Below are 16,756 nucleotides of genomic sequence, written 5' to 3'. Positions count from 1 at the left end.
CGTAAAATGTGGGAAATTTTACTGTTATTACAATAAGTGATCTTAGAATCAAAATCATTATCAATATCATTCCTTAGAAAAACTAATATTAATGTACTTATGAATTGCGCGATTGATAATAAAGTTGAACTTATTGATTATTGGCTAACTTAAGATATTTACTATTTTTCTTTAATTAACAGATACCCCATTTTTGACAGTTGGAAACTGAAAGCTTGTGTTCCGATATAAACATCATTATCCTCACCAATGGGAATGATGTTATGAATTGAGGCTATACTGTTTCATGTCATGAATTGAGGCTATGCTGTTGATTTGTTCAGAAATTAGCGTTATAAATAGAATAGTTTTCGAGTTCATTTCATTCACTATCAAAAATTATTATAAATGTAGTAATTTCAAATTTTAGGACCTTATGGTTTTTTCTTACTCTATAAGTATTATATATGTAAAAACGTAAAATTAGATTTACAATACTAAAATATTGAAGATCTTAACTGAAACAGCAATAAGTAGATTCCTTGTTGAATCAAAGATTGACTAGCGACTAGAGGAAATTTTTTGGATCTACAAGCACCAGATGTTCAATATTTTGAGATCCCGGTTGAAATTCGGACCTGTCCGGCCAAATTTAAGATGACTTTTAAAGTACGAGTATATTCCAATGAGTATAAGAACAAGCGCCATTCACAAGGAGAATGCTTGATATCGAGTTGCTGCAATAAGCCAATTATATCAATACAGGCACGTAACGAATTTTCCATAGTATAAAATATGGAAGACGCGTCATTTATTTTTCTAAAAGTTGAAATTTTCGTTTCTTGGGTAAGTTTTTAAACAATCAAATATAGCTCGCTGAAATTGGAACCAGACGTGAATATGGTACACTACTCCTCGGGGCATTTTGAAGAATCGTTAGAATCCTTTATTTCCTAAAATTTATTTCCAGTCCAAAGGCGCTATAGGTAATGATGAGTCTGCATATTCGCTTTTCTTTGTTATCTAAAAATATCAATTATCAAAATAATTGTTTAGGTCAGGTCTCTCGCCATATCATTGGAACTGCAAAAGGTATACTTCGTCATTTTCATACACTTCATACAGTGTTTGTCTTAGCCCCCGATTACAACACCAAAATACATTTTTCTAATTTATAGAAAATGGTCTGACTGGTTACACAAATATGAGAAAACTTGACGGCGCATTGAAGAAATTTCTTACTTACACCGAACCATTCAGTTAAAAACTTCAAAGTAAACTAACTAGGAGAACAAATAATCCACTCTATAACATCTTTTTATTTATGAATGAAGCCCAATTTAGTATCCCCAATAAAAATTTTAAATGGTTTGTATGAGGGCTCTATCATCAAATATTTTTTCTATTGTTTGAAATGTATTTGCGTTACGAAAATAATTGTTTGAATTGTGTTACTGTCCTAATGTAATATATAAAAGATTTCTCCAGATTAACATTAACATTAACACACTTCGATTTTCACAATTACCGCAGGAATTCCACGCAATAATTAGTAGCTTAATTGAAATTTAATTTTTTTATCCAACAACGTTTTTAGACATCTGTAGAACAAGAGAAGTTAGTCAAAAACAGCTGAAGGCTTTGCAGAATGAAGCTAGTGTTAGTTCTGTAAAATCTAAGCATTTTTTGAAAGAAAAAAAGAAGGGAAATGTGAATTCTGTGGCTATGTACATTAAGAGAAAAATTCATGTCCTGCTTGGAATAAAACATGTGCAAAAGTAGAAACTGAAAGTTTCAGTGATAGTTAAAAAAAAATAAGAATTTACGTTTGTGTCTTCACCCAAAATATTTGAATTTATCAATAAAACGAGAAAGATTTTTGATTCCTTCAGCCGAGGAAATAGCTGCTAAATTTATTAATTCATAGTTTTAGATATGAAAGACGGGTACTTTCAAATTCGAATTGATGAACAAAGTCAAGAATATTGTGTCTTTGAAACACCGTTTGGAAGGTATGCATTTTGTTGTCTACCTTTTGGAATTTGCTCAGCCCCTGAAGTCTTTCAAAAACAAAACTATGAAATATTTGGTGACATTGAAGGTGTAGGTCTTTACTTTGATGATTTGATTATAACCGGCAGTAATGAACAGGAACATGATAATAATTTACGGTTAGTTTTGGAAAGAGCACAAAAATATAATATAAAATTTAGTAGAGGCAAAATTCAATTTAAATCTAGAAGTGTTAAGTTTATGGGTCAATTTTACTCAAAGGAAGGTGTCAAACTGAACAGAAATTATGTGAAACCGATTCTAGAGATGCCAAAACCCAAAGATAAAACTGAACTATTAAGAATATTAGGCATGGCTAAGTATTTAGGAATGTTCTTGCCCAACATGTCGAAAATAACAGCTCCACTTAGAAATTTGACAAGGAATGATATTGATTGGCAATAGACTAAATTGCATGATAAATCTTTAACTAGACTTAAAGATACATTAACTAATGCCCCAATTTTGTCATTTTTTGATTCAACAAAACCTATAGAAATAGACAATAACGCTTCCATGGACGGTCTAGGTGTTTGTCTATCTCAAGAAGGTCACCCAATAGCTTAACCCCCTGTGAGCAAAAGTATGCGCAGATAGAGAAAGAGATGTTGGCGATTATGTTTGCTACTCAACAGTTTCATTATTCTATTTATGGATTTGATATGAAATTCAACACTGATCATAAACCCTTGGAAGCGATCATGAAAAAAGAACTCGCTTCGACTTTTTGTGATAAAGCACCATCTCCAGCCACCGTGCTTCGATGGTTTTCCGAATTCAATCGTGGTCGCACTTCGCTACAGGATAAATTTCGTGATGGTCGTCCAAAATCGATTGTTGTCTCTGGCTGTCAAAAATATTTATTCGCGTTGGATACCGCATTTGACAATCGCCCAAACAAGCTTGTGTCGATTGGAGCAAAGAAATGCTGAAAAAATGCAATCGATGTGCTTCAAACGACGTCTCTAATATCGTGACAGGTGACGAATCTATACATATGAAGCACCTTGAAGCAAACGGTACTTTGTTTGTTTGGAATAACTGGACATGTCGCCACCTTTCCATTAGAGCAACGTAGATCGGTCAATTTCTTCTTATTACTCCAGATTAAAAATAAACTGCGAGGTCAACGTTTTTGTACACCTGAAGAAGCGGTTGATTGGTTCAAATCACATGTTTTGAATGTATCTCAATCGGAATGGAAAAATGCTTCGACAATTGGTTCAAACGCATGCAAAAGTGTACTGATTTCAATGGAAAATATTTTGAAAAACAATATAGCGATATTCAATTATAAATATTTATTTTTATTTGTCTGTCCAGAAATTTAAGCAGCAACACTCATACACCTGCAGTTGAGGTTGAAATGTATATTTTCCGCAACATTAAGTCCATGCGTAGCAAAATAATATCCAATGGATAATTATTATATTTAGTACCATATTTTCTAATTACTAAAAAAATATTAATTGTTTCTCATGCTTAAAATCTTTATTAGCCCGAGTATTTAGTGACATATTATTTTTAATGTTGCCAAGTGATGTCCTCTACCGTAATATTCGTAGCAAACTACGTTTTTGTCTTATTCTTCCAGATGATGAATGGCGGTCGATTTCACTAATAGCTTCTCCAGAATAATAAGTCCAGCACACTCTCTAAACATTGTAATATAAATTATTTTATCCAATATTAAATTAAATTTTTTTGGAGAATTGTCGACACTTAGTCCGGTAAATCAATGTAAGTTTTACTTGACTAGGGTGGAGGGTTTTTAATCTCTATCGTGACCTAACTTAATTCTGCATATGATTTCGTGGCTATAAAAAAAATTCTCAGGTTGTTCTTCCTACTGCTTTATAAGTTACATTCAAAATTAGCTTTTTTTCAACAAGCCACATATATTTTTCCAATCCAAATTCTATCAAATACATCAAATAAATAGAGCATGCTTGTGTGGCATTCACAATTTTTAAAATGTAATCAAACATGTGTGTATCAAATGTAGGCCTAGACGAAAATATTTTTTGTTGGTATCTAATTTCATATACAATAAGTGTACGATCCGCTCCACTCCCCCCCAACCCACACAAAAGTAACTTCAATTATTATACATACTATTTTATAGAAGTACCAATTGGAGTCATACTTGCTTTAAAGAATAATCAAATGCTTCTAATGGTTATTTCGCTAATATTAATCACAATTCTGTTCAAAGTGGCATTTAGTGATCCTATCACTTACATAGAAGTGGAAAAATCACTAGAAAAAGTTTTAAATTTTATTAATGAGAATGTATATCAATTCGGATTTGACGGTTTTTTTGGATTAACACTTGCTCAGTGTAAGTATACAAATTGTAACAAAATTATTTCAAAGAGCTCCGGGTTCAAACCATATAAGCGATTCATACACAAATAATTTACATATTTATTCGTAACCCTCTACCATAAACGCAATCTTTTTTAATTGTTTTAAATGTGTCAATGGAAAATTTGTGGAAAAGACTGATTATAATTGGGATTTTAAACATGAAAACATGAAGAATAAAATTTAAATTATCATATTTATTGTTCAAAATGATCTCCGTTGACAATACAATGGTATAATTTTCAAATGCTTCGCGGATATTTCTGTGAACATCTGAACATCAACAATAAACGTCATGGGTGATTCTTGAATGTTTACCATCTTGCTGAAGACATAATTCGTGCTCCAAAAGTTGGATGTCGTCTCCAAGTTGTGAGTAATAGTATTTTAGTTGTGTCTGTTTACTACATTATATAGCATATTGGTATTATCCTCTCTTATCTCGCAGAATTCAAGTTAACTGGTTGTTTAAATCTTGTATCAATCGTATTCACAATATGAATCACAATGCAACCACTCATACCGCTCTAATCACTGACTGCCATAAGTTAATATTTACAAGTTGATGAGTCTGTAATTTTAAATCGGTCAAAATAAGTCATGAAACATCCTTGCCCAGTGAGTAGTTGTGTCAGATGTTAATTCATACATTTAAGTTTATATTGAGTCAAACTAATATTAGAAATTAATCTTTTTGTCTAGCTACCTTTGCTTGTCTTACTGGCAAATAGTGTCTGATAGTTTTCCATGGATATCTCTTCTCATCAATCATACTTACCTATTTTTGGTATGATTGGATTAGATTTGTTGAGCTAGTGTTTAAAGGCTGTGAATCTATCTCGCTAATATTTGGCACATTGATCTATTGTGTACTCCAGACTGTTTACCGGTCTGGAAGCTATGCGGCCTACATGTTCTGGCTTTGAAAAGCTTGAATGTAAGTACCGTGGCCTTTGCATATGCATAGCCTCGCATTCACAGAGGAGATGTCCGGCATTTTCTTTTGATTCCTTGCAGAAACGAGTTGTCGGGAGTCTTCTCGTTTTCCCACTTTTTTCAAGTCCATGGTTCGATTTATTTTGGGGCGCCTATAAGAGGTTGTGGTCGATGTGGAGGAGTGTGGCCGGGTACCTACATTAAAGTAACTTTGTTGTTTGCTCCCAGTTCAAATTTCGGGTGCAGTCCCTAGTTGGTTTTGACTCAATTTTATGAGTCAAGTGCATGAAGGGCTGCTCTACTATCTGATAAAATAAATTTCTTTGCATTGCGGTTGTTACGAGTTGCAAATGTTAGAATAGCATATGTTTAAGCGTAAAAAATGGAAAGTTCCGTTTCTGGGCCATATATCCCGCACCTACTTCCATTTTCGAGCCATCAGTGTAAAATACCAATGTGCATCGAGGGAACGTAATCTATGGATTTATGCGTTGTTGTCGACTCACTATTACGATTTCGATCTTTTGATAAAGCATAATTTGCAACACATGGAATCCGTGATCATATCCATGGAACCTTACATTCTTTTAGAATACTGAGATCTATAATCAGGTCATCGAGCTTCATGTTCTGTTCCTTGTATGTCTTTATTGACGACTTTATTGCTTCATTCCCTATGAAGATTTTGTCTTCTGTCGCACTTATTATTGCGACAAAACAAGCCGCCCTTTGCAGCTTACCTATTATTTCTATTATCAATTATAAGCAATTCGTGTCTTATGGCTTACTGCTTTAAAGAGTTGTCTACATGTCAGTCTAACTTAAGGGCTAGTTCGACCCCATTTATTCTGAGGGTATTGAAGCGTACTTGTTCCTCCTAGTGAATGGAACAAGGGTGAGGGAGTGGTTTATGTTCATACTTTCATTGGCACACCACCTCAGAATAGATTGCATTTGATCCCATACGATAACATCATGCGTACCCCACACAAGTATCGCCAGGTCATTGGCATATTCACAGACTTCATATCCTGCATTGGTCAAATGCGACTATCCAGGACTGCCATAATCGAAGCCCCATGCTTGGTTCAACTCCTCGTCTTACCAGTGCTTGATGGATGGGATGTTTTGGTTTGTTGAGCAAATAGCGTTATCTTTTTATGATCTATAGCTTCTTCCAGTTTCCTGTTTAGATTATGCAAGCTAGAGACAGTCGTCATACCACAAATGCAAATTGATATCTATGTAGAAACACCTTAGCAAACAGTTTCGTTCTAATATAGCACGAAAAGGCACTATAAGGATTGGTAGTTCTTTTTGGAGTAGATTCTGATAGATGCTGTCTTTTCATGAAAATTTGTGCTGCTTAAAAGAATTTATATTTCAAATGATACTTTCTGTTGATTTGGCAAGCCTCGCCGTGTGTACTAGTCCAGGTACTATCATCCTTTTTGAGCTCGCCTATTCCATTGCTGTGGTCCTTTGCTAGTGCTTCTTTACTTCTGCTATGTCACGTTATATGAACCTATAAGTAGGAAAATAATTAGTATTCTTTTTGATAAATATGGATTACTGGGCGGAGCTTTGCCTTGGTGATAAATCAACTCACAAGTTGCTAGAAATGAAGATGATATTTGCTTTGCTCTAGATTAATGGTATGTAACCTACTTCGAGTGATGTGGCTTTTAAATATTCGGGTCCTTTCTCCTAAGTGCAATGACGTTCCGTCTATATCTGCTGATTTGTAAAATTTAAAGTGTGAATAGCATTTTCTAGTTTATTATTATTACTGCTCTGATACCCTCCCAATCTTCTCGACGAGAAGGATTGAAGTCTGAGATTATTAATTTGTTGTTCCATTATGTTTTTTACCTGAATCAATTAGGTGAATATTTTGTTTTGAATATATTTTATACTCTATAGAGGGTTCGTTCGAAACCCTACACCTTTTCACTTAATCGATAACGCTGTTACCACCGATCGTTAGATCTAAAAATTTAGTTATAATGAATGTTTGAAAGATGAAGATTATGTGCAATGAGAATTTGTTACGTATCTACTCACCTCTATTGTTATCCGCCATAGCTCATTATATTCATTGGCGTAGTATTGTAATATCAGAGGTTAGTTGCTGTAAGAGTTGCTGTAAGTTTCAAAAACCTTTGATGGTTAATTGTATCAGTATTGAACAAGATCTCGGGTTATAAATTTTGAAATACTTATATAGTAAATAATGTTTCTTGAATGTTGATTCTACTCAAATAGTCTCCTCTCTACAGTAGCATACTTCATTTATCCTTTAATTTTAGTTTGTATGTATATATGTATAATTTTGCTTTCCAACTATTTTATTTCCAGCACAATTAGCCAAAATATTGGATCTACCTATTAGTCGATATATTTATTATGATGTAAAATATTTAATAGAACAGTGTCAACGTATACTTATTAAAGCTCAACCGATGCTACCAAATGATCCATCATATATGATAACATGTAAGAATGTTTTAAATATGTTTGCTTCTTTTGTTGCTTTATTTTGGCGTTGGTACTACTAGATATGCATATGAAACTAATTTGTAAAGCGCTATAACATATATTCGTTTTCTATTTATATGTGTTGCGTAATAAAGATAAGATATTTATAATTCAGAAGGTGTTAAGCTAAATCCGACAACAATGCCGTGTGCAGTGACTCTCATACGTCGCTCGGTGTTCGTTTGGTAGCTGTTAGGATAGCATTAAGTTCGTGATGAAGAACGGAGTTTAAGGCGGTCGATTTCGGATGTGATTGTTCAGTGAGCAACAGTGAGCTGCTCAACGATCAGAGGGTCACTGTCCGTGAACTTATTGAGCGCATTCCTGAAGCTCCCCATTGCATAACTGAAAGAACTCTAATAGAAATGTTGGGTTATTACAAGACGAGAGCTCGTTGGGGCCCCTGGATGCTGTCTAACGGACGCAAGTAGTAACGCCTTGACTGTGCCTCAAAGTTCAAATCTTCTCAGTGACGTCACAAATAAATTTAAACAAATGCAGTTGACAGGAAAGGCTATGACGATTATGTTATGGTATCAGAATTGGATTTCATGTAACCTAAGATGACACTGAAATCAAACAGATATCGTGAAATATTGACCAATAACAATCCAGAATGACAGGAGATGACGACTGACGGAGGGAGTAGTGCTTCTTCAGGACAACTCAACTTCACGTCGCTAGACAAACACAGAACCTATTGAAGATATTTGGATGGACTGTTATGTCCTATTTCCGTTATAGCCTAGACTTGATTCCTAGTGATTTTCACTTTTTCCTCAACAGAATGGCGAAAGATTTCTTCGAGGAATACAAAAGCAAGAGCACTGTCTTCAAAAGTGTGTCAAAAGAAATGGAAACTATGTATGAAAATAGACAACAGTATAAGTTTTTCAATGATCAATTAATGACATTAAACAATATTTTCTATTTGTAAAAAATATGGACCTTACTACTGGTACATCGTAAATTCAATCAGAAATTTGTAAATTCCATACAATACACTCCAAAACAATTTATTCATTGATAATATAAATTGAAGCTAATGTAGGACATCTCCAAAACGTACCGTAAATATAATAATAACATCGTAGTCTTGTAGAACATTTTTTTCTAAGGCTACTAAAATCTCGGTGGTCGATCTAATCGCAAGTTTCATTCGATTTCTATCGACCGGTTACATAATGAAATTAAAATGTCTTTAGTCTCTTTAAATTCTATGAGTGCGTTCCATAATCGAACATCTTGAATCCCGATTTCCTTACTTTTATATCATAAAGTCGACTTTACCTGAGCATAGAAGCACATATCCGTGAAAACATTAACGAATATTGAATATAACCTCGATTGTTTATACAATAACCAAATATTTTGATCGTTGTAATTGTCCATAAAGCATGAATAGAATATTAGATACAAGTTGAAGTTCGTCGTCTGATGATGAAATTATTATTAGAAGACTAAAGATCTTTCGACACAGGGAAGACACCTTAATAAATATGATAAAAGTGAATTTTTTCAATGCTTCAGATTTAATAGGGAAACATATTTTTTCCAATGGAGGAAGTACATACAACTATTTTATTAACTTTTATTTGACTCTACGATTTTATGCAACGGATAATTTTAATAACAATTACAGTAGGAGTATCCAAAATTTTTAAAATATTTTCACTAGCAATTTGCTCTCTACTCCCGAAGTACGTCTACATGCACTGCAATGAAAAGAAATGGGCAGTTCAGAATTTACAATAGCAATGCATGAAGTAAATCCAGGGAAATAGGTTAATATGGATGATCAAGAGCATATTGAGGAATTAGTAAATCTAGAAATCGGTGGCAATGGCAATGATGCTAGACAACTATTAATAAATGAGCATTTTGCTTGAATTTTCTAATTAGCGAATTATATATATATATATATATATATATATATATATATATATATATATATATATATATATATATATAAAGGCTGCGGTATGACGCTATTTCACAATTATAATTGAGACTAATAATTTTTAACTTTTTCAGTTGCTAATAAACTACTGGATTTCCAAAAATGGTCCCAAACGTTGCCAAATAACATTACTTTCGGAGAACTACCCAATTTGGGGATATATGTTAATTGGTCACCTACGGAGATTCTGAAAAATAAGCGCGCTATTTACAAAGGAGTAGAAACTAATTTATGTCTAAGGGAACTACTAGAACTATCGACAGATCAAAATTGTTATGTTAGCAGCATTTGTAAAGAAATGATGCTAGATACTTACCGAATTGATACAGGTTATTTATTGACACATAGGTAAATATTAAGTACTCTTAAATACAACTTCAATCTTTATCAATCCCATTTTTATTTATAACACAATATTGTTACTTTTTTAGTAATTCATTATACAAATTATTTATATAACCTTTCATCGGAATTTCCGAAATTTCTGGTTGTATTTCGTGGGAGATAAACCGTATTTTTTAGGACAGAATGAACGGTTTTGGACAGGGACAGAAATGACTATAGTCTCCAGATATATGTGTTGTATGAAATGATGAGAATGAATAACTCCAGAAATGGTTTTAATACTCAATATAAAAACTGTTTTTTTGTTAGGTAAAGATGGAGAAAAAAGAATTTTGCGCGTTATTTACACATTGTTTTTTACTTGGAAAATGAACTGAAGAAACCGAGAAAATGTTACGTAAATATTATTCTGAAAGTGCTCCGTTCGTTGGAATAGTTTGTATGAATATGGATAATGCTGAACACCTGGAAACATCATTCACTATTACTACCCCAGCAATAATGAATAATATCCTTGTTTTTAGCGAACGTCCAAGAGAAGTTCATGAGAAGTAAATATTTCATCCGAACGGGTATGCAATAATTTGCATAAAAGGTTATATATAAACAACCAACTCCAATCTGAATCTTAATAAAAAACTCGCTTGCATTTATTGCCTCATTCACCATATACAGCGGACCTGGCTCCATGCGATCTCCTTCTCTTCCCCAATTTGAAAAAAATTCTTAGTGAAAATCAATTCTGGGAAAATCCAGAGGAGAATGACAGCCAAAAACGCGTATTTTATGAAGATCACTTATTTGGATGATGTAAAAAAATGGAAACTTTCTGAAAGTGAGCTAAGTTAAAAGAAGATTAGGTTGAAACGTAAAAACTTTTTTACAGTACAGTAACTTTTTAATTGGAGTTATTCTTCCGAAAAGTCGCCTCTTTGTATATAGATATTTTTTACTCTTTCGTTTTAGTTTTCAGTTACATGAAGAAAATAAAAGTTCATTTATACTTAAATTTACTACATAAATAAATCCGATAAAATGAAAGATTAGAGAAAGATTTACTACTTATTATACATATTGTTTGAGGTTTGCGTAAGAAAGTCTAAATGGTCTTTTTCAACTAATTTTATATGAATGGTACAAATAATGTAATAGTATTCTATTATTTGCTTCATCATAAATTTGATTTCAAGTATATCATATTTATTATTTGAAATTTTATATTCTAGATTGTTGTATATGCAAATCAAAAGATTACAAGATTGTCTAATCTCAGGAGATTTAATCAAAACAAAGGACTATATCAAGTTATTCTGCTCTTATATTTTAAAGGAAGCCAAAACCAATGAATATTTGAAGTTTCCTTATCATGACATATTTTTAGAGCAAGGTAAAGATGAAAAATGTTAATACTCAATTAAATAATTATTTAACAAACAGAGAGTTTGCATTAAATCACTAACATATTGGTCTTATTACTGACATTATTTACCGACAAATACAAAAGAAACAATATTTTTATAATGAACAATATAAATAAGATCTTTAGTCTTCTTTTACGATCGTAATGAGAAACTCATTCTATTTAACTGTAATGCAACACCACATCTCCACGCAAATCCCGTAGATACGGTTAAAAATACCACTTTCAAAAGTAATGAACTGTACAAATAATTCAAATTTATACCACAAGACTAAAACAAGAAACTCAATAATATTCATTAGTTTTTTTATCACGAAATTTTAATAGATAATTCAATTGTGTGATCTTGTTTGAATTATTTCTCAACAGACTAATTCTTATCTGGATGTATAAATTCTCCAAATTTCTAAATTACGATTCTTTGTCCATCAAATATGTACTTTGAGGATTAATTTGCTTGCATGTGACCGTTTATAAAGCAATGTTAGTATTATAACCCAGTGAGAAACACAGTCTAATTTTTCCAGTTAATATGTTTATTTATTTATCCTAGACAGATTAAAACAAACAAGATGGAGTTGTTGCGAACAAACTGTTTACATTACCACTACACCAACGCTGTTGCCAGCAAAATAACTGTGTTTTAACGAATGTTCCTTTGTTTTTTCTACTAGAGACTTATTTTTTTAATATTTTTAGAAAAGAATGCTCAATTACTAATTACATGTTTTCAAATTTTTAACTGATATTACTGATGTTCACTAGCTGTGGTATTGATTTGAGATAAAATCAAGAAAAGTATTATCTCGCGAAACAGTAGAAATCATTCATAATTAGTAGATATTTCTTCTATTCTTTAATTTTTCAGTCGAAAAATATAAGTAATCATAACAGAAATAAGTCATAATATTGTCACCGTATTATTTTTTTGAAACATGGAAAACTTCAAAACATTTCGAAAGTCGGCAAGCCAAACATGCAATAGAAACGGGAGAATAATGCATTACTCTACTTTTATATAATTGTTATATTTTATGTATTTCCATTCGAAGAATACTAATATTAAAGTAATAGAAACCAAATATAATTACTCCCAAAGCTAAAATTTTTACTTGTAAATATTCAGTTTCTATAAAATAAATCTCTTTCAGTTGTACTTTGTGGTATTGAGGGATATGGAGAGTTTTTTAAAGAAAAATGGTTAGATGAAATGCTAAAATGGCAAAATTCACATGGTTGCTATGAAAGTATTCCTATATACAAAATCAGAAATAAAAGAACCAGCCATACCATAAATTATGGATGTTCAGATCATGCGACAGGATTAGGCGCTGCTGCTCTAGCTCTATACTTTAAATATTTATTTATTCCAGTCTAACGAAATTGTGATTGTATTATTGTTATAATAACATCATTGAAAAAATAGTTTTTATAATTTTTTCAAAGTTCGATACTGCACTCAAACGTTGGGAGTACGAAACTGCCATATTTCTACTTCTTAAAAATAACTTTCACTATGCTTTTCATCTGTCTATTTTGTCGATAATAATTTATTGGATAAGCTAATATTTCGCATTCCTAAGGACGTGCCATATCCTTTTGTCTACCAATTGCTGGCAGTTTTTTGTGTTTTCCTATTCCTCCAAACATCCATCCTCCACAAATCACGAAATCTTCAGGAAACGGCGGTATACCATATCGCAAAATCATTCATTTTTTTCATGAAAACAAATCTTTACGCTAATTGTGCGTAACAAAAACTTACTTGAAGTTCTTATGCCCTTATTAATATTTAAAAATAAACAACTAATATGTTCATGACTTGAAAAAAAAAAGAAAAAGCGCCAAAAAAAGAAATGCCAGTTCTGTTTCAGTCAGACCTCAACTTTCTACCTGTCCTAAAAGAAGTTAATTGCGTTACTAATATGGCTGCAACATTTTTTAATTAGATGACATAAGTATCAAAAGCAATCAACATCTTTAATAAGGTATTTTGTTCCACTGTATCCTTTGCACCACCGTACCCTTTGCGCTGTTGTACACACTCCTCTCTTCCATTAAATAAAAATTTAATAACAGTTCCTGCTGGTTACAATACCCTTAATACAATAATGAGTGCTCATTATTTTACTAGTAGAAGAATAGGTTATTTCTACTATCTGTCTTGCTGAAAATAATATAGATATTATTATATGCTTGAAGAAAAAGTTTATTTTCCGTCTCTTATGACGATAAAATTGTTATAAAAACGTCAGACAGTGTAATTGTGAGTACTGTGAGAAGTAAACAGTATGTTCAGCTGGGATATCTTGTAGGATATCGTGTAGTTCTTGTATTTAAATTTCTCGATTTATTATAAGAATTTTAGTTTTTTAATTTATATTGTACTGATTGATAATTGAGGTAAGATAGTTTCCATTATTTTGTGTTATACTGTATACTTAGCTTACCGTTTGTCTTGAAGACATCAAAGTTAATTTTGATGCTTCCGTCATATTTTCCATGTTATATTTTAATAGTAATTGTCATAAGATAGTTCATACTCGTAATGTTTGGGATCTCTGGGAAATTGAAAGCCATTCTTGAAATTGGTGTCTTGCCATTGTTGACTATTTTAAAATATGAAAAGCCACTTAATTAGTCAGTTAACGAATATGTCAGCCATTAAATTTCATTTCACAATGTTTTTCAACTTACACATCCTGTTCTTGCTGACAATTTTGTGTTATGAACTCCTACAACTTTTATTAATAAGCTCTGTCCCAATTTTTATAATGCATCCTTTCTCGTGTTTCATTCTCCATTTATAGTTAATATCTTTTACGATAAGTTTGACCATTTCTTCAGTTTCCAGAAAAATATGTCTCATTTTTGTATAAATATAATCTATAATGTAGCTATAGACAACGTAGTTTCTATATTGTCTATATCTGATTCAGTTCCCTTCAGTTGTTCCAATTTTTCTATTCAAGGTCAGAATTTTATAATTTTATTGCTATTCAATAATCTGAATATCAATGTATCAATAAAACATAAAGAATCAGCTCGTGTGATAGATTTATATGTATAGTATATCAATATATCAATAAAATATAGAGAATTAGCTCATGTGCTAGACATTAAATTTCGTGGAAGTTAGAGTTACGCCTAATATATTTAGTTTATATTAGTGTTTATCTCAGTTCTAATTTATAAATAAGAGTCCGACTGTTACTCAAAGGAAAAACTACTTTTCAGGCTATATGGCATGACAAATATTTAAATACATATCATTCGAAAACTTGACGCCTGTCAAATCGCTGTTGATATTGACATATATGTGGTTCGCTGTTGCAAAGAGAATAGGTTTCGTTCGTTTTCGATATAGTTGGATCTCGACAGGAAGGTGTTTCAACTTTTCGTTCGTAGTCTCTAATTTTGAATTGCACCAGCAGACGCCAACTCATCTCCACTTCTAATTCCGAACAATATTTAGAATTAATTTTTACACGTATCTACCTGTCTTTGGTTGCAGTCTGCATAGAGTAATGGAGGCCTTATGATCTACCAACTTATTTTCAATTTTCTCATATTGAACATAGTTCTTCAGTTCTTTGACATTGACTTTCATAATTATAAGTACAATTCATTTAGTTCGTCAAATTTTTAATGCAGTTTTGTTGGTTATCTGTAAACAATACTCTTACAATTTGGTTGTCTGACTAACAGACTGGAACGGTACCTCGATGCATCATTAAATTATTAGTCAAGATGTGGTCGGTTTCCGGTTAGTCAATATGAACCATTACTTGTAGCTTAGCCTAAGAAGAAGTAGTATAGATGTTGCTGTGAAATTTCAAGTTACTAATTTAAGACTTATGGGTTTTGTACTTTTTGGTTTTTAAACATAAAAAAGATTTTTGGACATTAAATTTTGATATTGAGTTGGTGTAAGTGGGTTAATCTCTAATCGAAAATCTCGTACTGGGATAGTATTCTGTAGCAAGATTAAATCGAAAAAATCAATATAAGTGCTAAATGTTGAAGAAGCCATGAGTATATATTTATTTTATTCGGACCTGATAAAGACTATTTTTCTGCCACAAACAGAAAGTATGTATCAAAATTCAGTCAATTTTGAACATTAGCTATTTATTTGGAATTTATATTGTATCAAACTAATTCATATTTATTAAGGATACTAAAGTATATCAAATATTTATTCGAAATATTTTACGTAATATTTTTTTAAACAAATTGATCTGTGGTCGTGTAGCAAGAAGAATATGAAATGAACATTTACCAACGAATTAGATCCACAATTTGACTAAACTGATTAATCTGCTATATTTATTCGATTTTGTAGATCAATTTAAATTCCTCACTTTTCCCGATTTTGTCAAATTGTTTTGGAATTAGGTAGGCTTGCTTCTGCCATGTCACCTCAAAAATCTCAATTTTAAAAAGTTTTCTAAAATGAATAAAATATTTGAAAAGTTTCAAGCGTAAATTATCAATTGTTACGTTATCAGATAAAAATGTTGGAATCCTTGGAACTGCGTAAATTCCACATCATAATTTGATAAGATTATGGAAATGTAATAATAAGGTGACTACATATAATATATATATATATATATATATATATATATATATATATATATATGTAATTAACATTATACAACGTTATACGAAATAAATTTATATAACTGAAATCACGTCATACAGTTTATTGCATTTAACGTATTCAAGTTGAAGCCGTTAGCTTTATTTGGAAATAAACTATATATTAGAGTATTTTAAATAGGAAAATTATTTTGCCTACGACTACTTATGAAAATGATAGATTGCATACTCATTTTTACCTAAGAAAATAGCTTATTTCACACATATTCTTAAAAATAACATAAATAATAAATTATTTAGTTCTTGTTAGGTATCTAATATAGTTTCAAAAAATTTATTGTTCTATTGGTTCTTTTTATATTCTTTAGTTATAAAATATTTCATAATCGATTATCATTTTTGTCATCTCTACTATCACAAAATAAAAAATATTTGGTAGGATTTTTCAATTTTTCAGCTAACGTGTTTATACACTTTTCAAAACATATGTTGAAATACCTTTCAACACACATGTGATATTGTTTAATTGACTTTCTTATTCGAAAAATACGTTT

The 16,756-nt window shown here is 31.5% G+C and overlaps 1 protein-coding gene across 1 annotated transcript; it reads left to right on the top strand.

The window, feature by feature from the left end:
• Positions 1–4,169: 4,169 nt before the first annotated feature.
• LOC130448978 (UPF0764 protein C16orf89) lies at positions 4,170–13,105 on the top strand. Its single transcript, XM_056786612.1, has 5 exons — positions 4,170–4,372; positions 7,693–7,830; positions 9,907–10,180; positions 11,404–11,564; positions 12,749–13,105. Exons 1-5 carry the CDS (start codon positions 4,198–4,200, stop codon positions 12,973–12,975), a joined length of 975 nt encoding a protein of 324 aa, XP_056642590.1. The 5' UTR covers positions 4,170–4,197; the 3' UTR covers positions 12,976–13,105.
• The last annotated feature ends 3,651 nt before the right edge of the window (positions 13,106–16,756 follow it).

The sequence above is a fragment of the Diorhabda sublineata genome, chromosome 9, assembly GCF_026230105.1.
Source record: "Diorhabda sublineata isolate icDioSubl1.1 chromosome 9, icDioSubl1.1, whole genome shotgun sequence".
Taxonomy (NCBI): domain Eukaryota; kingdom Metazoa; phylum Arthropoda; class Insecta; order Coleoptera; family Chrysomelidae; genus Diorhabda; species Diorhabda sublineata.
This window is presented reverse-complemented; position numbering and strand designations above follow the sequence as displayed.

Excerpts from the sequence above, each read along its gene's own strand:
- LOC130448978 (XM_056786612.1), top strand. The coding sequence starts at position 4,198 with ATGCTTCTAATGGTTATTTCGCTAATATTAATCACAATTCTGTTCAAA. Across the intron at positions 10,181-11,403 it reads GGTTATTTATTGACACATAG|ATTGTTGTATATGCAAATCA; the intron begins GTAAATATTAAG and ends TTTATATTCTAG. Across the intron at positions 11,565-12,748 it reads TGACATATTTTTAGAGCAAG|TTGTACTTTGTGGTATTGAG; the intron begins GTAAAGATGAAA and ends AATCTCTTTCAG.